Source organism: Moschus berezovskii, chromosome 15, assembly GCF_049115385.1.
Source record: "Moschus berezovskii isolate FMDL1 chromosome 15, NW_MosBer_1.0, whole genome shotgun sequence".
Taxonomy (NCBI): Eukaryota; Metazoa; Chordata; class Mammalia; order Artiodactyla; family Moschidae; genus Moschus; species Moschus berezovskii.
The window spans coordinates 12,280,226-12,305,782 of NC_142474.1; the positions used below are offsets into that span (position 1 = coordinate 12,280,226).

The 25,557-nt window shown below is 43.6% G+C and overlaps 1 protein-coding gene across 10 annotated transcripts in view; it reads left to right on the forward strand.

Annotated features, from left to right (window-relative positions):
* Positions 1–25,557, forward strand: part of PTPRT (protein tyrosine phosphatase receptor type T) — a 1,139,542-nt gene that overhangs the window by 532,744 nt on the left and 581,241 nt on the right. For all 10 annotated transcript variants that reach the window (XM_088843764.1, XM_088843767.1, XM_088843761.1 and 7 more), the window contains exon 7: positions 283–576. In XM_088843764.1, the coding sequence (XP_088699890.1) occupies positions 283–576 (294 nt within the window). The remainder of the gene's footprint in view (positions 1–282; positions 577–25,557) is intronic.

Genomic DNA, 25,557 nt, shown 5'->3' on the forward strand with positions numbered 1-25,557 from the left:
GTATCCATTCCCTTCTCCAGGGAATCTTCCCAACCCAAGGGTCGAACCTGGGTCTCCTGCATTGCAGGCAGATTCTTTATCATCTGAGCCACCAGGGAAGGTTGAATATAGTTACTGAAGAAATATTGATTCATATATTTACATATAATTAGTTAATTAACTTAATTGATTTTTGGCTATTTCCTATGGCTGTATGGAACTCTGCCCTTTGTCCTCACATGTTTGAAGTCCGTTCTGTAAATCATTTGGGTCTGACATCCTTTGCTGATTCCTGTCTTTCAGAGCCTCCCACTCCCATCGCCCCTCCAGAGCTGCTGGCCGTGGGGGCCACCTACTTGTGGATCAAGCCAAACGCCAACTCTATCATTGGAGATGGCCCCATCATCCTGAAGGAGGTGGAGTACCGCACCACCACGGGCACCTGGGCGGAGACCCACATCGTTGACTCTCCCAACTATAAGCTGTGGCACCTGGACCCCGATGTGGAGTATGAGATCCGAGTGCTGCTCACACGACCAGGGGAAGGGGGTACGGGGCCACCAGGGCCTCCCCTCACCACCAGAACCAAGTGTGCAGGTAGCGCCCTTCTTCCTGCCTCTGTTTTGAGATGCTGTGCAGTTGCTGTGGGTGATGCTCCTCTTGGAGTTGTGACAGTCACTCCTCAGCTTTGATATGAGTGTGCATCCTGTTGGGGTAAAAAACAGTATTTGGTCTTGCCTTTGAGCTTCTGGAGGCATCTCTGGGGCCCTTCTGGCTTCACCTGTGAGTCTAAGAATCACCTAACTCTAGCTCTAGTCTGGCCTCTCTAGTCCTGGAGAGTTTCCTGGATCAGACAGTATTTCCCGGGACACTGGTTCTTTCTCCCCAAATACTCCTGGGACCTTTGGAATATGTGAGGCTTCCTACTGCTGACCGCACCTCTGAGGACTGTTGGTTCTGAGTCTTTGAGGGGTTCTTATCTTGTTTCTTCGAGGGCTCCGGGCTGTGTCCCTGAAGGGTCCAGCTCTGGTTGTATCTCTGGAGGCTCCTGGCTCCGATTTTGTGACCTGAGGCTTCACTTGGTCTGTGTCTCTGAGTGCTTCTGATTCATCTTGCATATCCTGTGTCTTTCTGGTTTTAGTTTTGTCCGTGGGCTGCGCTTGTGACCTGAGTGAGCTCTTGGTTTTAACAATGTCCTTGAGAGCTCCTAGTTCCAGTTCAGCCTCTGAGGTGCTCCTGGTGCCTTCTGGCTCTGAGAGCCTCTCTCAGTGGATTCTGGAAATGCCTTCATCCCTCAGAGCCTCCGGCCTCTGTGTCCCTTGGGGGCTAGACTCTACTAGGAGTCTGGGTTGGGATGGTCTGTCCAGAGGTCCTCTGAATTCTAAATCCCTACAGGCTTCTGACTCAGTGTTTTCTTCAGCCAGGCTCTGACAGTGTGTCTGAAGTTCCTGGTGACGCTAAAGAGTTCGCTGACTAGAACTGTGTCTGAGAGGGTTCTTTGTATCCAACCGTATCCCCAAGAATCTAGGTTTCCGTGCTGTTACTAATAATGGGAACTAGCTCGGATTACACCCCTGATTTGTACTCTTAGCTGTTCTGACTTCGAATGCAACTCAAGAAATTAAAAGGACTTGGTGTTAATATGGGAATTTTTTTGTTTTTGTTTTTGCAAATCACATTATTTATTTTATTTTTCGTAAGTAACCATTCACTATAAGTACTTTTATCTCATACATAAATGAAAGAATCGAGACATTTTTAAACGTTTTATCCAAAGTCATAGAATTGGCAAGCTGCACGCTCAGGGTTTGCACTAAGGTTTTCTGACTCAAATGCCCGTGATCATTGGTCACACATTGGTTAATACATAGGGAGAGCTGTGTGCCATCAGTTTGGTATATAGAGCTGGAGGTGTTCCAGTGGAGGACCAGTGATGTGGCAACATGAGCCATTGACTTCTGAGCGGGAAAGGATCCCTTCTACCCTCTGGGTGGGGAGGGAAGGACCCATCAGCACAATGATTTCCACGAAACAAAAAGAAAAATAAAACAGGCTATAGCTCAAAATAACATAATGTGTGCCTAAAAATCATTGCACTGTTCAGTTACGTGATAAAAGCTTCCGGGTTCATGGGGAAAAGTGGGGCAGGGTCACACCTTTCATGAGTCACAGACCCGGAAGAGAGCAACCTAGTAAACACGGCGGCACAGCTGTACTTACGCACACTGATCTGTATCCACGGGTACAGTCGTGCAACTGTAGTGCAAATGGGGCGCTACCTTGAAACATCCTGAGTGTGCTTATGGAAGTGGTTGTCAGAACGGCCGCAGGCCATGAGCTACTGGAAGGTGGCGGAGGAGGACCGTCTGAGAGCGGTGGTGAGTTGATCCACATGTGGATCAATGTGGCTTGTAACACACACAGTGAACAGAGGGAGCAGGCAGATATTAGAGGCCGGTGCATCTGCTGTGTTCCTGAGTGGTTCAGTCCAGCCGAGTGCAGTTTTCTGCTCTCCTAGTGTTTCTGTGTGCAACATCACACATAGCCAAGGTGAAATCCATGTTATACTCACGTTGTTCCCTAATGTGTCAATCATGTTGGAGAACATTTGCATTTTGGGAACAAGTGTCGTAGCAGAATTGACTGTGACCACTTCAGTGCCTCTTGGTCCCCTGGAGAAGGGTATGGCAACCCACTCCAGTATTCTTGCCTGGAAAATCCCATGGACAGAGGAGCCTGGCAGGCTGCACTTCATAGGGCTGCAAAGAGTCCAACGTGACTGAAGCGACTGAGCAGCAGCTGCAGTGCCTCTTGGTAGCATGTAACCCAAAGTTGGTGAGTATTTCTATTGCTTGGGAATATTCCTTTGAGTGTTATTGAACCACTGTGATGAGTGGAGACGCCATTTTCTTGATTGGTTTCAAAAACCAATCGTTGGTAGAATTCCTCACTGAAACCTGATTATAAAACTTACTACTTTAAAAAGACATAAGGATATGTTATTAAACCAGGTAATGCCTTATCTCAGCTTTGCAATTCAGTATTCATCCATAAAAATAATTGATTTGATCCTGCCAATGAGGCTTTTCTCTTTCCACAGGGTTTCCAGGGGTTTTGATCTTTATAAATGATATTCAGAGTACTTTAGCAGCCCCCGTGGACTTATTTGCTGATGATCATATAATACATTTTGAAATTCAATTGCAAGATGATCATCTCAATAAAAATTTACAATCTATTGCAAACTGTTGCCACGGCTGTGTAATGGATTTTACATGTTGAAAACACAATTGTCTGACTATCACTATAAAAATTATGAGTTGAAAACACTGTTTGTGGTTTTATATTTCAAAAATGTTGGTGTTTAAGTACGTTATGCCTAAAATCTTGAATAACCCACATCTTACAAAATGTGTCATCAAAAAGGTAATCTTCTTTTCCACAATTGCTGCTGATAGTAGAATGTTCTCTGCTTCATAATTAATTTTTAAAAGAATTCTAGGGCTGATATCCATTTGTAGAGACTGCTTATTGGGGTTGGTAGTCTGAGTGTTTTTTCCTCCCTTTCTTTCTTCTATTATTAATCACACTGGAAATGTACTCATTTTACAAAACAGAAAATGAGAGTGTGGAGTGTGGAAGGTATAATTTCTGCCCAGAGGAATTTACAGACTGGGTTAAGATTCCAACAAAACAGCACAAAGGGTAAAACATAAGGTCTGGTATTGAAATAGCAAACTTTGTGGAGAAAAACAAGTTTGATGCGGAAAGATCAATGCTGTCACATTGATCTAGTGTAGTGGCTTTCAAAGTTTTGTCCCTGGACCCACATCCTCGGCATCACCAGGGGACTTGTTAGGAATGCAAATTCTCAGGGCGTGTCCCCTGACCTAGTGAATCAGAAATTCTGGGGGTGGAGCCCAGAAATCAGTGCTGTAAGACACCCACACTTAAGAACCACTGATATAGTGACACGCTCAGATACCACTTTGGTAGTACAGCCATCGTATTGTTTGATCCTTGAGGCAGTTCTCAGAGGTAGAGGAAAAAATACTGAAGCCCAGAATCATCAGAGAAAACTTCCAGATCAATTATGTTCTTATAGCTAAAACTCTTGACCTATGGAACTGCCCGTCACATGGTTTGATGGAGGTTCCTCCGCACATGTGGGTGAGACCGAATAATAAGGAGACTGGTGACTATGGAGACAAGCCGAGCGTGAATGGCCACCGTGCACAGCCGCTACAGTCTTGCTAATCACACGTCTACTTAGTCCCTTCCACGTGCCAAACTCAGTGTGAGGTACTGGTGGCAGCGGCTTGCACCTGGAAGCCACAAGCTCCGGTATCAAGAAGGTGCCAGGGACCCAATTCAGCAAGGGCAGGTAGTGGTGTATTCTGCTTCTGCCAGGTTTGCCAGGTCACTAGGTAGATTCTTGGAGGCGCTGGGAGCAGGTTCCAATCCTTAAGGCGAGAGTTGGCCATTAGACTGGAGCCTGGATAGATTTATCATACAGGAATCTGGGAACGGGAGGATAAGAGAAGAGAGCCACAGATGACACTCCAAGACTCAAATGCCTGGGAAATGAGTGATGGAGCTGTTTTCTGAGGTGGAAAGCACAAGCGATGGTTTAGGGTCAAGAAAGCCAGCCCAGGTTTGGATAGGTTGTGTTTGAGGTGAAGCTGTAAGCAAGCAGGTGATGACAGATGTCAGTCTGGAGTCCAGAGACCAGCAGGCTCCCTCTTCTTCTTCCATGAGGACTAACTAATTGCAGCTGGATTTCAAAGCCAGAAGGACTTCTTTGTACCAATGAAAGCAATTTAATTCTCTTTCTTCATGCTATTCTCCTGAGATGCCTCGTCCATTTATTTTGTTCACGTCGTCATTCTGTTGCTTTCGCTCAGTTTACTCATTCACAATCTTTTCTGAGATACAAGCCTGGGGAGCAAAGATGATAATGTACATCAGAGTGCTCTGAAATGCTCAAAATGCTCGTCAGATGCCTGTAATGAAGCAAGTCATTATCTGTGGCTATTGTTATTACGGGTGTTATGGTTATGCATCATGATATCAAAACAGGAAGCCTTACTTGTCCATTTCTCTGGCTTGACCGGCGTTTGGAAGGGTGGGTCATCCCGCATGGTGTTGTGTTTCATCATCCCATGGGAAACATCATTTCGGAACATAATGATCATGTTGTAGCCTGGACTCTCAGAGGTTTTCTGGTATAGAATAGCAGGTGGTTTTCTCTGGCACATCCACAACAGCAGATAACCAGTAATAGGAGTTGGGTCCCAGAAGGGCTCTCTCTTGTCCATATCAGCCTCATCTTGAACGCCGTCTCTGATGAGATGCTCATGTTCTCCCATGGAAGACCAGGCTACTGCTGGGAATCCGGGGTAGTTACTATTATTCAGTACCCAGTGTTAGCCTGGTTATTGTTAAACTCTGGATGGGATCCTATGTAGGAGCAGAGAGCATCCATTAGGTTGAAAGAGTAGGGACAGTAGGCAGGCTGTTCTCATCAACTGTCTTGAGTGCTCAAGGAGAATCAAGGGCATTGGCATTGAGAATGGGGCCCAAGGTCAGTAAGTGGGAAGGGAGGTCAGAAAGTGAGAGGTGCACACATCAGACTGGTCTAAACAGGCCCTGCGTCTTTTCTGCAGGTGCCACAGTTAATGGCCTGAGGACTTGCCTGTTGATGTCTTAAAATCATCACCCAGCATCACACGGAAGAGACTCTCCCTCATTTTTACCCAAATCTGCCTCCACGCAACACTCACTCACAGATCCTGATCTTATTCTCAGGTGACGTTTTCCCCCTTATCTCAAAAACAGGTCTTCAGCAACCTAAAGTTGTCTCTCTTATGCTCCAGAAATCTCTTTCCCCCAAAGCCCTTCTTGAACCAGACCTGGGTAGCTCTCTTCACATCAGAGTTATGGAATCACACATCAACCACCCAGCAAGCCAAGTGATCACACAGCCCCTGAGACTGCTTACTCTCGGAAATCAAAGGGCCCTTGCCTGGGAATCCACTTCATTGTGGTTTCAGAGAGTTCAGGCTAAGTGAAAAGTGACTTGATACAGCCAGACACGCGACTGTATGAGACAAGCTGCTGATTTGGAGGGCTCACTGCCTATTACCTCCACCAGAGGGTTGATTGCACATTATATTTTATTTACATATTTATGGGTTTCTACTTGAAATGATATGTGTCTCCCTCTCTCTTTTCTCCAAGGGGATAAAAATGAGAAATTCCAATTGCTGGACTCAATGAAGTGAGAGTAGTCATTAGAATTTAGTGAAAAGAATAGAGGCTTTAGAGCTGAAAAGGTTCTGATTTTGATTTCAGGCTGGCACTTGCTAGCTGGATGAGCACGGGTGAATTATTTCTGTCGGTGCCTCAGTTTCTTTTCGTCCATTTGCAGGAGAGGACACTTGGACTATTTTGTTGTGGCGCTTCAGTGAGACAGTTCATCTGCCTAGCAGAGAACCCAGGGTAAAGAAGCCCCTTTTGACGAATATTTAAATATTTAGAGATAATCTCAGGCCTGAGCAGATTTCCTCCCTGTAGCATGATGGACTCTGCTGGAAGTGATTTCTCTAGTTGCTATTCTCTGTACTTTCTCAGCAGTGGATTCCTGCAGAAGCTCTGGTGAGTGGCTGTGCAGGTCTTCCGGGGTTTTTCATGATGGTTTCAGGACCCTGAAGGGGACTGCGATGGTACCTGTTGATGGGGATGGGAATTGTCACTTTATAGCTCTGTCTCTAGTCTTAAGGGAGAGAAGCATATTTTCTAGACCCTTTTCTCTTTTGGGAGGCCAAGGCTGGTACGAATGAGGCCTTGCAAATAGGGAATGGAGGCAAGACCTGACCCTCTGTGATGAGCACCTTCGGGTGGATGTATTTTTAGTCTAGGGCAGAATGTAGGGAAACAAAAAGAGGGAAAGAGGAATTCAGGGTCTAGAAAACAGAACAGAGTTTTGTGAGGCTCTTGTTTTTTTCATTTCTATAAGCCTCAGTTTCACTTTCTATAAGACGGGGATAGCATCACCTGGCATAACTTTTAGGGCTCTGAATTAGAAGTACATGGAGACTTCCTTCTGGGCAGGATGGTGGTATGAGCACAAAAATATCTGACTCCATCTCTGCACTGCCAAGATCCTGGCGGGAAGATCCATAAATTTTAGGAAAACACAGCAGAATTAGCCAATAGAAGTCCGATCACCATTGTACCCAGAATCAAAGCAAAGTCTAAAGACCAAGAAGCTCTTTAACACTGTAAGAAACCAGGGGAGGGGGCCCCCATGCAGGTCACGTTATGCTCAAAGGGACACTGTTGCCAGAGCAGTTCAGGTCATCCCAGACCGATGGCAGCCACGGAAGAGGAAATATGACCGCCTCTTCTTCACGACGATTTGGAGAAGGGGTGCTGGCTCTTCCTTCACGTCCCCTCCCTGCTTTCTCTGCCTCCGCTGCTTTGCCCTTCCTTCCTTCCCTGAAGTGTGGGACTTCGGAGAGAGTTCTCTCCATGGGGATGATGAAAGGGGAAGGCCTGCTGTCACCACACTTGGTTCAGGAGCTGCTGCGTGAGCCAGGGAGTGTTGCAGAGGAGCCAGCATCTGCTGGGGCACCATCAGATGGACTCATTCATGTCCTCTTCCTGCAGACCTTCTTCCCTCCTGCCCACCACACCCAGTTTCTGTGAGTGGTTACCTCAGACCCGCCTACCATTTTCTGAGGGAAGAGGAGGAGAAAAGAGAGTTTTCTTCCTTTCCATCTGCAATGCACAGCCTCAGAGGTTCTCCTCCCAACCTGGAAGCCCCGAGTCTCCTCAGTGGATGCCCTGAGTGTGGTGTCGGAATGAAGAGTAAGGGTCCAGTTGGATACCTCTTAGCAGTCCCTCGAGGGACATCTGGACGCCCCTTAACTGTTCTTTCTAGAGCAGCGGTCCCTACCCTTTTTTAGCACCAGGGACGGGTTTCGTGGAAGATAGTTTTTCCATAGACTGGAGCAGAGGGGATGGTTTCAGGATAACTCAAATACATTCCATTTATTGTGCACTTTTTTCTTTTATGACTTTGTTGTGATATGTATTGAAATGACTATACAACTCACTGTAATGCAGACTCCGTGGGACCCCGGAGTTTCTTTCCTTGCACCTAGATCACATGCCCAGTTCACAGTAGGGTCCACACTCCTGTGAAATTCTCATGTCGTGATCTGGCAGGAGGCAGCGTTCAGGAAGTGATGTGGACGATGGGGAGCAGCGGTAAATACAGATGAAGCTTCAAATGCACGCCCACTACTCACCTCCTGCTTTGCAGCCTGGTTCCTAACAGCACTGGTACTGGCCCATGGCCTGCGGGTTGAGGACCCCTGTCCTAGAGAACCAGGGCCACCTGGGAGGTGAAGTCAACAAACCTACTCTGGGAAACACTCCTGCATCCCTCTGTAACCTTGAAGGTTGAGTGTGAAGAAAAAGTGAGCCACAGAGAGGTGTTAATGATACAAGCTAACAGGGCTTTTAGTTTGTTTATTAAGCTAGCTGGATTAAAGACATAGCCCCCAAATATATTAAAATTGGATGTCAGTCATTCCTGTCTCTATGGAAATGTTGAAATAACAACACAAAGAAAATGGATGATTATAGTAATGAAGCAGCTACTCAGCTTGAGTAGCTACCATACTCGAGGCCTGTTGTACTAAGCTTGTTATGAGTACTATTTTACTTGTAATTCTTGCAGTAACCTAGTGGGGTGTGTATAATTTCCTCCGCTGACTGGAAGGTAAGTGACTCACCCAAGGCCATATACCTGCCCAAGTGGCTCAGCTGGGAATTGAACTTTTAATTACATAGTTGTGAAGCTCCAGATCCTTCTCATATTACCCCTGAAACCCAGCGGCTGAATTATGAAAGCATAAGGCCCCATGACCAGAAAGGCACTGATGAAAAAAGTTGAATATTAGAAAAACTATTGGTCTAATGCTTCGTATCAGTGGGTCAAAAGATGAAAACCATCAGATCTTCTCCAGAGAGACTGAAAAGTAATTTGAAAAAATTCAGCCTTCATTACCGATCAGAATCCTTAGTAAGCTAAGGATGGAAAGGCACTTTCTTATTTCTAGCAGAAAATGTTCTTATAGCCTCAAAGCCTAAGAGAATAAATGAAACAAACAAAAAAAAGCTATTAGAACTACTAAGAGATTTCAGTATTATGGTCAGACACAAAGCAAATACACAAAAATCAATAGCTATATGCCAGTAATCACCATTATAAAAAAAATAAAATGTATCCTATTCTCAAGTGCAATTAAAATATAAATACTTAGGAGTAAACCAAGAGATATTCAGAAACTATATGAAACCACACACACTTGCAAACTTTATTGAGGATAATAAAACAAGACCTGAATAAATGGAGAGAGATATATCATGTTGCTGGATTAGCAGATTTAATACTGTGAAAATATCAATTCTCCTGAAATTAATTTATGGGTTTAATACAATTGCAATCAAAGTCCTAATGAGATTCTTTCTGGAACTTGACAAAGTGATTTCAAAATTGATCTGAAAGAAGATATAAGAAAAAGTACTAAAGAACACTTTGAATAAGTGGTAGTTTGGGAGGAGGACTTCAGTGTGAAATATCTGTGTTTATTATAGCTATAATAATTAAAGCCCAGAAAATATTCTAGCATAGAGTGACACAGACTTTCAAAGTTTATATGAGTGGAGAATTGCTTAACACAGAGTATATTTGTAATTGGCTAATAATTTGGAATTGAAATAGAAGGCATTGCAAAGATATCATGATATGCTAAATAAATTCTGGATCGATTAAGAAGTTAAAAGCAGAAAAAGGCAAGAACCAGAAGGAACTAAAGAAAATATTGTTCTGTATGAGGAGGGACTTACAGTTCATTTAAAGGAAATGCATACACTATTGAGTGACGGTTTACAAATTTACTATGTAAAATAGGGAGAAGAAGAAAGATTTTCATGCTATGCTAACAAAATTCAGAAAGCAAATAGGTGAACTGGATATGGAAAAATATGTGACAAAGTAGAGAAAATAGGGATATATTCTTAAACATAAGAGCTCTGCTGCTGCTGCTGCTAAGTCGCAAGTCAATAAAAATGTCATCATGCTGATTTTTTTAAAAGGGTTAAAAGGCATAAGTAGGTAATTGCCAGACAAAATATGAATGGTGAAAAACAAATTTAAAATGTCCAGTGTCACAGATAATCAAATAAATGCATTTTAACTTATAAGGTTACCAAAATATATATACTTTTGAATGATAATAGCCAGCAATGGCAGGAGGATTGAAGCAGGAGTTTCTGCCAATGGGTTAGTTAACTGGCACAACATTATTTGAGGACAGTTTGCTAATTTTTTTCCTAACAATCTAATCAGAGCTGTTCAAAAAGAGTTGTATACATAGAGGTCATCACTGCATTATTTATAAGGGCAAAACCTCGGAAATCACTTAACTGCCCCAATAGGAGCCTACATATTTAAGTAACTTTTTATGCATGTACACAGTGAAATTCTACACAGGAATTACAAACCACGGTTTCATAGAATATCTAATCGCATGGGTCAGTGTTCATGCTATTAGTTAAAAAAATAACAGCTTACGAAACCACGTGTGTAATTACTGTCCCAATTTTTTGAAATATAAATACACAGGCCATGTCTCGGCTGGTGCCAGTTTGTCAGAGCTATAAAGTGCTGAGCAGAAACTCCATTTGTGGTCCTGCACATGGTTTGATTCTGCCCCCAAGACACCTGGAGATTCCCAGGCCAGCACATGTGGCCCCTGTTGCCACTGTCTGTCCTGAGTTCCAGAACATCACTGTTTCTTCTGGCTGTGAAACCGGCCCCTCTCTCCCACTGTCCCAAAGCTGCATGAACACAAAGCTGTTTTCTGCAGCAGCAGCATCTCTCTTGATGTTTGGGGGTGGGGTTGGGGGCACAGACAAGGGATTGCACTGCTGTGCTCCCTAGCAAACAACTCAGAGTCCTTTTGCAGCCTCAAAAGTCCTTTGAGTCAGCAGGGATTTCTCCCTCTTTTCTTCTCGTCTCTCTCCTACAGGTGTTGCAAAGTCTTCTTTTCATTCCCACAGCAATTTCCAACTTCAGGTCCAGTCTTTTCTTTGTACATCTTTTGAGTTGAAGTGAACATTAAAGGCGAGTGTAGGGAGACTAGCTAAGAGATCTTAACTGAGATCACAGACTTTCTTTCAATGAAAACAGCCCTCCCTTAAAAAATCTATTGTCTAGGTGCACTCCTGTGCACACAAAGACAACGCATACAATATATATGGTGTATAGTTTACATATATAGGAATATACGTGTGTGTGTGTATGAGATATTGTGGGTCACTGTAAATGTTTTCTTTGTTTTGCTATGTTACATAAAATTAAACAGCATAAAAGTAGGTTTCTCCCTTAAAGTCAAATTTGAATGTGAAAGATTGTTATACATTTTAAAGCACTTTTGTACAAATGTGAGAGGTTATTTTTATCATAGTTAGTAAATCATTGACATTCTTGGAAGGTGCAGGAACAGTTGCGCATTTGCTGAGCCCTGGGATGCAAACCAAGCTTTATGTTGGGCTCAGATGGAGAAGGGGAAAGTCAGATGAGGGGGTCTGCCTACAGTTCCATCTGAGTTAGAATCCAGGTTCTGCACTTACAATGCTAGACAGCTTTGGGCAATTTGCTTAACTTCTCTGAGCCAGTTTACCCATCTGTTAAATGGGGATGATACAGCTTATCTCATTGGATAGAAGTAAAGGTTATCGGTATTAATGATGGCTGTTATTGTGCTGAATTTGCTTGCAGCCCCACAAGGAAGGTACCTGTAACCATCGGCACCATCACTACCAAAGCTTAGAGAGGCTAAGTGCTTTGTTCCAAGTCGTGAAGCTTATTAGGAAGTGGCCAAGGTCAGAGTCTATCAAGTTTGACTCTCATCCTTGTTCTTAACCCACCTGACCAAATAACTAAGTCCCTGGCACAATGCCTGGAACTTAGTAGGTGCTTAGTAAATTGGAACTTTGGGCAGTTTAAGAGATCCTAGAAGCTCTCTTTCTCTCTCTCTGCCCAGGCCCTCCTCACCAATAAATCCCAAGATCTTCACTACAGTGAGTCCAAGGGGCAAAGGGTAGACACTTACTGCATTCCAGGAGGGATCTGGGAGGGCTGAGAATTTCAAGAGCTTGTGTGCACCCTCAGCCAAAATTATGTCAGAGCCAGAGGCATCCCAGGGTGTCTTGCCCGTCACTGGCATTCTGGATTGTAGAAGTCTCACTGCACTAAGAAATGGGAGAGTCTGTGCGTCAGTGAGCAGAGACTTGTCTTGACGCAGGGGAACTGGCTGTACTTGCCAGAAAGGAGGTATCAGTGGTGGTCTCTAAGTCACCCCCCCTCTGGCTTGACCCTCAGTCGTTCTGAGCTTCTTAAAGGGAGCTGTGGCAGGAGCTGCGAGAGGGGGTGTTGGGAGGTCTGTGGGGACCTACCAAACAGTAGATGTCTGTTCACCAGTGCCATATAGATTTCCCTAGCAGGGGATGTCTGCAATCATTAGAAGCAGATAGCTCTTCCAGCAAATCCTTTTCCGGTTGGACCCAGGGCCAAAAGCAGGTGCAGTTGCTGCCACTACTGTGACACAGAGAAAAGGAAAGTCAGACAAGGGCTCTGCCTACTGCTCCATCGGAGCTGGAATCCAGGTTCTGCACTTAGGATGCTAGACAGCTTTGGGTAGTTTGCCATTCTTACTTCTTTGTCCTCTTTATCTTCACATTTGAAAAAAAAATTAAGCAGCATCAACAGCAAAGCAGATTTTTGAAAACAGAAAATATATCTCCTACACCAATTAATATTTTTTTTGCTAGTGCATATTCCCTTTCAATCACTGACCCATTCTTATATAATTACGCTCCAGGTCCTGTTTATAGTCACCACCTGTCACTCAGCACCATGATGTCAGTGTTTAATACGTTCTTAAAGAATTTTCAGGGCTTCCCTGGTGGCTCAGAGGCTAAAGCGCCTTCCTCCAATGCGGGAGACCCGGGTTCGATCCCTGGGTCGGGAAGATCCCCTGGAGAAGGAAACAGTAACCCACTCCAGTATTCTTGCCTGGAGAATCCCATGGACGGAGAATCCCATGGCCAGAGAAGCCTGGTAGGCTACAGTCCACGGGGTCGCATAGAGTCGGATACGACTGAGCGACGGAACGGAACGGAAAGAATTCTCAACACTGTTTTAATGGCTCCATAATGTCCCATAGAGTCTAACTGCCACAATTTGCTTAATAGTTCCTGTATTGATGGATATTTGGGTGTTTCCAAAATGTCACCAACTTTCTGCTTTGTAACCTTCTGTTTGAATGATCCTCTAGGCTGAATTTCAAGGAGTGAGGTAATAAAAAGGTAGAGACATCCTTATGGCTTTTGCTACATTTCACAGATTGCTTTCAATGAAATAATTATGCTATTTTTTAATGATTTGAGCACTTTTAGTGTAACCTTGACACAATTATATACTATCGTTTCTTAAAAATTTGCCAATTTCATAAGCATAAAGTGATATTTTAAGTCTGCTTTAATTCATGTCTATCTGCAACCTCCACTCTGTATTCTCTCTGCCTTGCTCGCGTGTGCCAGCTGCCATGCTAGTCTTTTTTATATTCCTCAAGTCTTTTTTTCTCTTCAGAAACATCACCGCCACCCTCTTTCCTGCCTCAGGGCCTTCGCCCAAGCTGTTCGCTCTTCCTGGAACTCTCTCCCCTCTTGCAGTCTTCATCCTTCTCCTTTACATTTCCCTTTAAAGGTCACTTCACAGAGAGACCTTGCTTGACACCCCTAGACTACTGTCCTTCCCACTCCCCTTTCGAACCATGTATGACAGTATTCGCAGAACTTACCCCAGTTTGTGCTGATCTGATTATGTGTGTACTGCATGCTCATCTGTTAGACCTCATACTCCCGCAGGACACTGCCTTCATCAGTTCACTGATCACTAGTGCCTGGAATCTTGCCTGTCACATCGTAGGCACTCAGTAAGTCAGCGTCAAATGCATGGATGCTGTGGAGATATACCTGCTGTCCAGCAGAAAATTTAGAAAATCAGAAGAATACATGAACAAAAGTTTACATGATCCAATAAGGCATTAATTCATGATTAAAAACTATTACCAAGTTGGTGTCTCTGTTTCATGGTTTACATTGAACTCATTAATTAATATGGGCTTTGTGTTGCTCTTTGGGATACAGTTAGGTTTGAAATTGCTTGAGGATTTCAAATTTCAAGAATCTGCCTGCCATGTAGGAGAAGTGGGTTCAATCCCTGGGTCCGGAAGGAGAGCATGGCAACCCACTCCAGTATTCTTGCTGGGAAAATCCCATGCACAGAGGAGCCTGATGGGCTATAGACCATGGAGTTGCAAAAAAGTCAGACACGACTGAGCAGCAGCAAGCCATGAGGACTGGGGAGGGGAGGAGGGAATTATTTATGGAGATGGGAAGGAAGCTGGGAGCCTGACTCAAAGAAACCCTTTCAGAGGAAGGAGGACCCTAATTGTGAATCTCATGACTTAGCGTAATAGCAAGGCAGACATCCAGACCACAATTCAGGAAACTCACTTTGGGAGGAAAACACCAGTCCTGTGCAGGTGACCAGTACCACCTGTGTTTGTAAATCCTTTATGATGCTATCTTCCGAGAGCCTTATATAAACATTATCTCTGTTGATCCTGACTGTGACTCTGAGACTAACCTGGATAATCACCACCATTTTACTCTGGGGGACACAGAAACTCTCAGGAGTTATAAGACCTTCCGTATATCTCAGATCTTGGGAAAACTGTGACATAACATCTTCTGACTCCAGACTTATGAATCCTGCCCTCTGGCCACTGTTGAAGGTTTCAGTGTGCTGTGAATCTTGGATTTACCTGATAGTTTGGGGGAAAGGTGGAGGGGTAATGGGAGGAGGCAGGAGCTCTGATTAATTGATTCTTTTTTTTAATTTGAAGGTTAAGCAGAAAATCCATTTAAAGTTAACCCGGACTATTTATATTTAGGATGGTATATGAACTAAAAACAATGAAATTGAGCCCAGAGGAATATCCCCAAGAAGAAAGAAGTCAATACTGTGACCCATAATTGCCTTTTATGATTGGTACTGTATGTGCCTGGATCTCTGCACCCACCCCAATGCATTTAATAAAAGCCATTGACAGCTTAGGCAGCTAAAGGCCTCTAGCAGGCAGTTAAAAGCCATCCCACTGTTTTGATATGTCCTAGACTCTGAACTCCCTGAGGACAGAGTCTTTTGCATTTCACTTCAGTGTCTGGCTGGTACACCCAGAAGTTTGAAGCAGGGTGAGCATGCATCCTTAATTAGATGTGGCTAAGCATGTAATGTTGGATCCATGAATCAAGGCAAATTGGAAGTGGTCAAACAGGAGATGGCAAGAGTGAACGTAGAAATTCTAGGAATCAGCGAACTAAAATGGACTGGAATGGGTGAATTTAACTCAAATAACCATTATATCTACTACTGTGGGCAGGAATCCCTTAGAAGAAATGGAGTAGCCAGTATGGTCAACAAAAGCGTCCGAAATGCAGTAGTTGGATGCAATCTCAAAAACAACAGAATGATCTCTGTTCATTTCCAAGGCAAACCATTCAATATCACGGTGATCCAAGCCTATGCCCCAACCAGTAACACTGAAGAAGCTGAAGTTGAATGGTTCTATGAAGACCTACAAGACCTTTTAGAACTAACACCCAAAAAAGTTGTCCTTTTCATTATAGGGGACTGGAATGCAAAAGTAGGAAGTCAAGAAACACCTGGAGTAACATGCAAATTTGGCCTTGGAGCACGGAATGAAGCAGGGCAAAGGCTAATAGAGTTTTGCCAAGAGAATGGACTGGTCATAGCAAACACCCTCTTCCAACAACACAAGAGAAGACTCTACATATGGACATCACCAGATGGTCAACACCGAAATCAGATTGATTATATTCTTTGCAGCCAAAGATGGAGAAGCTGTATACAGTTAGCGAAAACAAGACCAGGAGCTGACTGTGGCTCAGATCATGAACTCCTTATTGCCAAATTCAGACTTAAATTGAAGAAAGTAGGGAAAACCACTAGACCATTCAGGTATGACCTAAATCAAATCCCTTATGATTATACAGCAGAAGTGAGAAATAGATTTAAGGGACTAGATCTGATAGATAGAGTTCCTGATGAACTATGGATGGAGGTTTGTGACATTGTACAGGACACAGATATCAAGACCATCCCTATGGAAAAGAAATGCAAAAAAGGAAAATGGCTGTCTGAGGAACCCTCACAAATAGCTGTGAAAAGAAGAGAAGCAAAAAGCAAAGGAGAAAACGAAAGATACACCCATCTGAATGCAGAGTTCCAAAGAATAGCAAGGAGAGATAAGAAAGCCTTCCTCAGCGATCAATGCAAAGAAATAAAAGAAAACAATAGAATGGGAAAGACTAGAGATCTCATTAAGAAAATTAGAGATGCCAAGGGAACATTTCATGCAAAGATGGACTCAATAAAGGACAGAAATGGTATGGTCCTAACAGAAGCAGAAGATATTAAGAAGAGGTGGCAAGAATACACAGAAAAACAGTACAAAAAAGATCTTCACAACACAGATAATATGATGGTGTGATCACTCACCTAGAGCCAGACATCATGGAATGTGAAGTCAAGTGGGCCTTAGGAAGCATCACTACGAACAAAGCTAGTGGTGGTGATGGAATTCCAGTGGAGCTATTTCAAATCCTGAAAGATGATGCTGTGAAAGTGCTGCACTCAATATGCCAGCAAATTTGGAAAACTCAGCAGTGGCCACTGGACTGGAAAAGGTCAGTCTTCATTCCAATCCCAAAGAAAGGCAATGCCAAAGAATGCTCAAACTACTGCACAATTGCACTCATCTCACACGCTAGTAAAGTCATGCTCAAAATTCTCCAAGCCAGGCTTCAGCAGTATGTGAACCGTGAACTTCCAGATGTTCAAGCTAGTTTTAGAAAAGGCAGAGGCACCAGAGATCAAATTGCCAACATCCGCTGGATCATGGAAAAAGTAAGAGAGTTCCAGAAAAACATCTATTTCTGCTTTATCGACTATGCCAAAGCCTTTGACTGTGTGGATCACAATAAACTGTGGAACATTCTGAAAGAGATGGGAATCCCAGACCACCTGACCTGCCTCTTGAGAAATCTGTATGCAGGTCAGGAAGCAACAGTTAGAACTGGACATGGAACAACAGACTGGTTCCAAATAGGAAAAGGAGTACGTCAAGGTTGTATATTGTCACCCTGCTTATTTAACTTATACGCAGAGTACATCATGATAAATGCTGGGCTGGAAGAAGCACAAGCTGGAATCAGGGTTGCCGGGAGAAATATCAAAATCTCAGATATGCAGATGACAACACCCTTATGGCAGAAAGTGAAGAGGAACTCAAAAGCCACTTGATGAAAGTGAAAGAGGAGAGTGAAAAAGTTGGCTTAAAGCTCAACATTCAGAAAACTGAGATCATGGCATCTGGTCCATCACTTCATGGCAAATAGTTGGGGAAACAGTGGAAATAGTGTCAGACTTTATTTTGGGGGTCTCCAAAATCACTGCGGATGGTGATTGCAACCATGAAATTAAAAGACGCTTACTCCTTGGAAGGAAAGTTATGACCAACCTAGATAGCATATTAAAAAGCAAAGATATTACTTTGCCAACAAAGGTCCGTCTAGTCAAGGCAGTGGTTTTTCCCGTGGTCGTGTATGGATGTGAGAGTTGGACTGTGAAAAAGCTGATTACTGAAGAATCGATGCTTTTGAACTGTGGTGCTGGAGAAGACTCTTGAGAGTCTCTTGAACTGCAAGGAGATCCACCCAGTCCATCCTAAAGGAGATCAGTCCTGGGTGTTCACTGGAACAATACTTTGGCCACCTCATGCGAAGAGTTGACTCATTGGAAAAGACCCTGATGCTGGGAGGGATTGGGGTCAGGAGGAGAAGGGGATGACAGAGGATGAGATGGCTGGATGGCATCACCAACTCGATGGACATGAGTTTAAGTAGACTCCCGGAGTTGGTGATGGACAGGGAGGCCTGGTGTGCTGCGGTTCATGGGGTCACAAAGAGTCGGAGACGACTAAGCGACTGAACTGAACTGAAGAATGTAATGATATTCTGTATTATGGGAATTTTACTGTGATTGCACCATCTCATTGTGGCTTCTCCTTTGTCCTTAGATGTGGGGTATCTTTATTTGTTGGGTTCCAGCATCCACCTGTCGATGGTTGTTCAGATGCTAGTTGCAATTTTTGTTGGAGGAGAAGATGAGTGCACGTCCTTCTACTCTGCTGTCTTGGAAGTCATGGGGAATTTAGGATTCAGAATGGTTGGGCAGTGGGATACTGTATAATATGACAAGAGCATGCATGGGGATGACCTGGAGGGAGGATATGGGGAAGAGGGAGGTGGGAGGGGGGTTCAAGAAACGGAACACATGTACACCCGGGGCGGATTCATGTCCATGTATGGCAAAACCAATCAATATATTAATGTAAGGTAATTTGCCTCCAATAAAATAAATTTAAAAAAAGATAAAATAAAAAGCAGAGACATTACTTTGCCAAAAAAATAAAAAAATTCTCGCCACATATTTTCAAAGATACCAGATGAAAGATATTATCTAGGAGAGTGCTGGCCCTCTGGGGATAAGCTATGAACCTTGTCATATGAGTGGGATGCTCACCAAGATGTTTGCTTGCAAGTTAGACTCTGGTCCCTGAGATTGTTCAGACTCTTCTGTACATGATGGGAAAATTAGGGCGGCTCGTCACATTTTCTGGCGTTTTGTAGTAAGGATAAAAGAAATGTGTTTCATTATTTTTATTTTGGGAGATACCTAAAAACATTAAAATAATGTACAAATCACCCATAACCCCACCACTTGGAGATAACTACTCAAACTTTTGGTGTAACTCTTCCAATGACTTGTTTTTGTTTTCTAATGCAGACATACACATCTCCTTGCATAAAATTAAGCCAACATGTACATGTTCTCTAACTGATTTCTTTATTTAGCCACGTATAATGAACATTCTCTTGTGCACTTACTATTTTTTACATAAGTAAATGCAAATAGGTATTAAGTAGGTTACATGATGAATGAAATAGACATACTCTTGGTTTTTATGGATCCTGAAACTAAGGGAATGTGTGCAGTACATTGAATGGAGATGCAGGCATACAGTCTGTCAATATTTGCAGACTCCATGATGGCAAATTCATCTCCTTGCTAAAATGTAATTGTAACACCGAAATCAATACTCATGGTGTTTTCACGGTCATCTGCAGACATGCGCAGAGAGGTGAGAAATTCGAGTTGCCAAATTGACAGATTCCCAAGTTAAACAAGGAGATGCTCTGCCTTCTTGTCTCAGCCCCTTCCTGTAAACAATATCCTTTTCACGGTCTATTTAGTGCAATGTTTTCCCCATTTTTGTACTTTTTGTTGCTGATTTTTCTGTTTAAAATGACTCACAAGCAGAGTGCCAATGTGCTGTCCCTGAGTACAAGAAGTCTGTGACGTGCATTGTAGAAAAGATGCATGTTAGGTAGGCTATGCTCAAGCATGAGTTATAGCTATTGGCTGTGAGTTCAATGTTAATGAGTTAACAACATACATTAAACAAGGTATCTTTAAACAAAACCACATGTAAAACAAGGTTATGTATTGACTGTTTGTCAAAAATGTTGTATCCCAGGCTCTCAGGAGCCTAGGAGCAATGGCTTCAGTTCAGTTCAGTTCAGTTCAGTCACTCAGTCGTGTCCGACTCTTTGCAACCCCATGAATCACAGCACGCCAGGCCTCCCTGTCCATCACCAACTACCCGAGTTCACTTAGACTCATGTCCATAGAGTCGGTGATGCCATCCAGCCATCTCATTCTCTGTCGTCCCCGTCTCCTCCCACCCCCAATCCTTCCTAGCTCAGTTCAGTTCAGTTCAGTCACTCAGTCGTGTCCGACTCTCCACGACCCCATGAATCACAGCACGCCAGGCCTCCCTGTCCATCACCAACTCCCGGAGTACACTCAAACTCATGTCCACAGAGTCTGTGATGCCATCCAGCCATCTCATTCTCCGTCATCCCCTTCTCCTCCTGCCCCCAACCTTTCCCAGCATCAGAGTCTTTTCCAGTGAGTCAGCTCATCGCATGAGGTGGCCAAAGTATTGGAGTTTCAGCTTTAGCATCAGTCCCTCCAATGAACATCCAGGATTGATCTCCTTTAGAATGGACTGGTTGGATCTCCTTGCAGTTCAAGGGACTCTCAAGAGTCTTCTCCAACACCACAGTTCAAAAGCATCGATTCTTTGGCGATCAGCTTTCTTCACAGTCCAACTCTCACATCCATCCATGACCACGGGAAAAACCATAGCCTTGACTAGACAGACCTTGGTTGGCAAAGTAATGTCTCTGCTTTTTAATATACTATCAAGGTTGGTCATAACTTTCCTTCCAAGGAGCAAGTGTCTTTTAATTTCATGGCTGCAATCAGCATCTGCAGTGATTTTGGAGCCCAAAAAAATAAAGTCTGACACTGTTTCCACTGTTTTCCTATCTATTTCCCATGAAGTGATGGGACCAGATGCCATGATCTTTGTTTTCTGAATGTTGAGCTTCAAGCCAACCTTTTCACTCTCCTCTTTCACTTTCATCAAGAGGCTTTTGAGTTCCTCTTCACTTTCTGCCATAAGGGTAGTGTCATCTGCATATCTGAGATTATTGATATTTCTCCCGGCAATCTTGATTCAAGCTTGTGCCTCCTCCAGCCCAGCGTTCCTCATGATGTACTCTGCATATAAGTTAAATAAGCAAGGTCAGTTAGTATTCGCTAATTCAGAGCCACTATATAGAACATAACTGTTGCAAATAGAGACAACCACTCTATGTGTGTACAAATCAGTAAGGTGGAGGGTTGTCAGGAAGATATAATTTGGGTTCTTTGGCTGTTTGTTGCTGTATAGCTAGCTCTTAAACCTACTGAAAAATAATTTTTCAGAAAATGTAAAATCATGACTCTTTCCAGAAGTAAAGATCCACATGATTTTATTTAATTCATTTATGAGGAAACCAGTGAAGTGTCACAGCCAGTACAGAGGAAAATCCAAAAATCAGACACATTTATAGATGAGGAATATTGAGGGGAATATGGGAATAGAGGCAAAACTGGCTTTCTTTTTCTCTTTGGGAAGGGAGAAGATTGTCCCTTCTTGGGACAGAACCATTTCCATGTCTGTAGATGGGAATACCAGACCACCTGACCTGCCTCTTGAGAAACCTGTATGCAGGTCAGGAAGCAACAGTCAGAACTGTACATGGAACAACAGACTGGTTCCAAATAGGAAAAGGAGTGCGTCAAGGCTGTATATTGTCACCTTGCTTATTTAACTTATATGCAGAGTACATCATGAGGAACGCTGGGCTGGAGGAAGCACAAGCTGGAATCAAGATTGCTGTGAGAAATATCGATAACCTCAGATATGCAGATGACACTACCCTTATGGCAGAAAGTGAAGAGGAACTCAAAAGCCTCTTGATGACAGTGAAAGAGGAGAGTGAAAAGGTTGGCCTGAAGCTCAACATTCAGAAAACAAAGATCATGGCATCTGGTCCCATCACTTCATGGGAAATAGATGGAAAAACAGTGGAAACAGTGTCAGACTTTATTTTTTTGGGCTCCAAAATCACTGCAGATGCTGATTGCAGCCATGAAATTAAAAGATGCTTACTCCTTGGAAGGAAAGTTATGACCAACCTTGATAATATATTAAAAAGCAGAGACATTACTTTGCCAACCAAGGTCCGTCTAGTCAAGGCTATGGTTTTTCCCGTGGTCATGGATGGATGTGAGAGTTGGACTGTGAAGAAAGCTGATCGCCGAAGAATCGATGCTTTTGAACTGTGGTGTTGGAGAAGACTCTTGAGAGTCCCTTGTACCACAAGGAGATCCAACCAGTCCATTCTAAGGGAGATCGATCCTGGGTGTTCATTGGAGGGACTGATGCTAAAGCTGAAACTGCAATACTTTGGCCACCTCATGCGATGAGTTGACTCACTGGAAAAGACTCTGATGCTGGGAAAGGTTGGGGGCAGGAGGAGAAGGGGACGACGGAGAATGAGATGGCTGGATGGCATCACCGACTCTGTGGACATGAGTTTGAGTGAACTCCGGAAGTTGGTGATGGACAGGGAGGCCTGGCGTGCTGTGATTCATGGGGTTGCGGAGAGTCGGACACGACTGAGCGACTGAACTGAACTGAACTGAGACAAAAATTACTCTGTGTTGCTGTCTGTTATGTAAAACTTGCAGGGCTATAAAGTAGCTCTCATAGAATCAGAATCAGATAACAGGACAACTTGTGCCCTAGACAATGCATAAGTGAAAGTGAAAGCCGCTCAGTCGTGGCTGACGCTTTGAGACCCCGTGGACTATACAGTCCATGGAGTTCTCCAGGCCAGAATACTGGAGAGGATAGCCCTTCCCTTCTCAGGGGATTTTCCCAACCCTGGGATCAAACCCAGGTCTCCTGCATTGCAGGCAGATTCTTTACCAGCTGAGCCACAAGGGAAGCCCAAGAATACTGGAGTGGGTAGCCTATCCCTTCTCCAGCAGATCTCCCGACCCAGGAATTGAACCAGGGTCTCCTGAATTGCAGGCGGATTCTTTACCATCTGAGCTATGAGAAAGCCCATAGTTGTCCACAGAAGCTCGCTCCCTCCCCCAGAGCCAGGGTGGTAAATGTGATCTGTCTGGATAATGTGTGGCAATAAAGAAGGGAACCCTGAACAATGCCACCACCACCATCGTGAGGTTGGGCTGGGTTGCAGATTCAGAGCCAGCAAAGCAGACCGTGAAGAAACAGGTAGAGAGGCAGAAGGAAAATGTGGAACCTTTGAGGCAACAGCAAGATTGAGGATGGAGACAGTGTTCAACTGCCTGAAGGTCGAGTAAGATGCACTCTGAAAGGATTGGCACCTGGGGGCCACTGGTGAGTTAATATGAGTAGCTATTAAGGGGTACAAACAGGCAGAAGCCAGAGTGGCCTAGAACAGGTGAACCAGGGGTGGAAAGTGGAAATTTTGATTTACATCTTTGTTTTGAGTCATGTCTCGATATGCTTTTAATATGGATGTACCATTGATTTGATCCTAACTTCTATTTCTGGACATTTAAGTTTTTTCTGATTTTTGAGAAATTGTTATTAATATATTTTAGATACAAATCTGTATGCACATATTTAATATTTTTCCTAGAATAAATTCCTAAAAGTGTCCTGTTGCCGGGTTAGCGAGCATCTCTGAGATTTTGCGACAGTCTCTCCACAATTCGGTCAATTTACACCTTGTCCTCAACAGCGGATGAGCCACTTTGTTTCTTTGGACATCTCATCTATAACTATTATAAGTCTACATCCTCTCTTTGTTCTTCTCCATTTCCCTGAGACAATAACTCTGCAAATAAGTGGTTTGGTGTTTGTAGCTGATAATCAATGACTTTTATTTCTTATCATCACTTACAAGTCAGGGCCCCCTATTTGGAGCAGAATCAATTCTTTCCCTTGTTGGCATTAACACATGTCAAATATTTGCAGGTTCTTATCTTTCTTTAGGCTTGGCTTAGCAGGCTCTGAATTTTTAGCACCTGACATTTTCCCTCCCAGATTCATTCCTCTGTTTTCCTTAGGGGCTTCCTGTCTTCCTCAGGTTTTCATCCATTTAAGCACGACCATGCCTCCATATCCTAGAAAAATTCCATCTTACTTGGGTCAGTGGGGGGATTTCCACCTTGACCTCCCTGAGGGCTGCATTGTCAGCTGGTTTCCAAATGAAAACTCTACCGAGCTTCTTGAATCATATACCCTCTGATTCTCATCTCTGATTTCTGTACTTGGTGTTTCTTTTTTAAAAAGTTAATTTTTATTGGAGTATAGTTGGGTTACAATGTTGGGTTAGTTTTTGCTGTACAGCAAAGTGAACCAGTCACGTGATTACACATGCCCCCTCTTGTTTGGATTTCTTTCCAGCGTAGTTCACCACGGAGCTCTGAGTGCCCTGAGCTACACAGGAGGTTCTCGTTACCTGTCTATTTTGGTATTGCTGTTCTTTAGTCGCTCAGTCCTGTCCGACTCCTTTGCGACCCCATGGACTGTAGCCCACCAGGCTCCTCTGACCGTGGAATTTTCCAGGCAAGAATACTGGAGTGGGTTGTCATTTCATTCTCCAGGGGATCTTCCCAACCCAGGGGTCAAACCCATGTCTCCTTTACCACTGAGGCACCAGGGAAGCGCTATCTATTTTAGACGTAGTATCAGTGGTGTATGTCAACCCCAATCTCCCAGTTCATCCCACCATGCGATTCCCTCCTTGGTGTCCATGTGTTTGTTCTTTATATCTGTGTGTCTGTTTCTGTTTTGCAAATCAGATCATCTATATCATTTTTCTAAATCCCACATATACATACATTAATATGTGATGTTTGTTTTTCTCTTTCTGACTTCATTCTGTGTGACAGACTCTAGGTGCATCTTAGGACTGTGTCTGCTTGCCCATTTCTGGCTTCATTCCGTATTATGCTTTCCGGGTTTGTCTTATGTGTTCCCATTAATTCAACAAGAGATGGACATGTTACCACCTCTCTTCTGAGCTCCGGGTCTACACATTTAACTGCTTTTTCTACCTGCCTTATATCTGTCTCACCCGTAAGGAGGAATACCAAAAATGGCCTGCCTCTATTTGATAAACAGCAGCCTGCCTACTGCAAGTTCAGGAAGTCATCTGAGATCCTTCCCTCTCTCTCCTTCCTTTCACACCAGATCAGCCATCCTGTTTGCAGGGCAGCAAAGGAGGTGCAGACATAAAGAACAGACTTTTGGACAAGTGAGGAAAGGAGAGGGTGGGATGATTTGAGAGAGTAGCACTGAAATGTATACATTACCATATGTAAAACAGATAGCCAGTGGGAATTTGCTGTTTGATGCAGGGAACCCAAAGCCGCTGCTCTGTGACAGCCAAGACTGGTGGGAAGGGGTGGGAGGTGGGAAGGAGGTTCAGGAGGGCGGGGACACATGTGTACCTGTGACTGATTCATGTTGATGTAAGCAGGAATCGACACAATATTGTTAAGTAATTATCCTCCAATTAAAAAATAAGCGAAATTTTTAAAAATGCCTAGGAAAAACAAAAACTGTCTTTTCCCTGCTGCTGCCCCCTTTCCCAATTTTACTGTCCTGTTCACCTACGTCACTGGAGTATTCTTTGCCATCGGAATTTGTTGAAGTCTCACACTGGCTTTTACACCTATTTCCAATCTCGTCTTACCAGTCTTATGAGACCTGTTAAGTTTCTAAGGTGGATTATTGTTTTCATTTCTTTTCCAATAAGCAATGTTGTATTTTTTAAATGTAATTTCATTTTGCTACATCTGTATCTTTTCTTTTTTGATCCATCTCAATG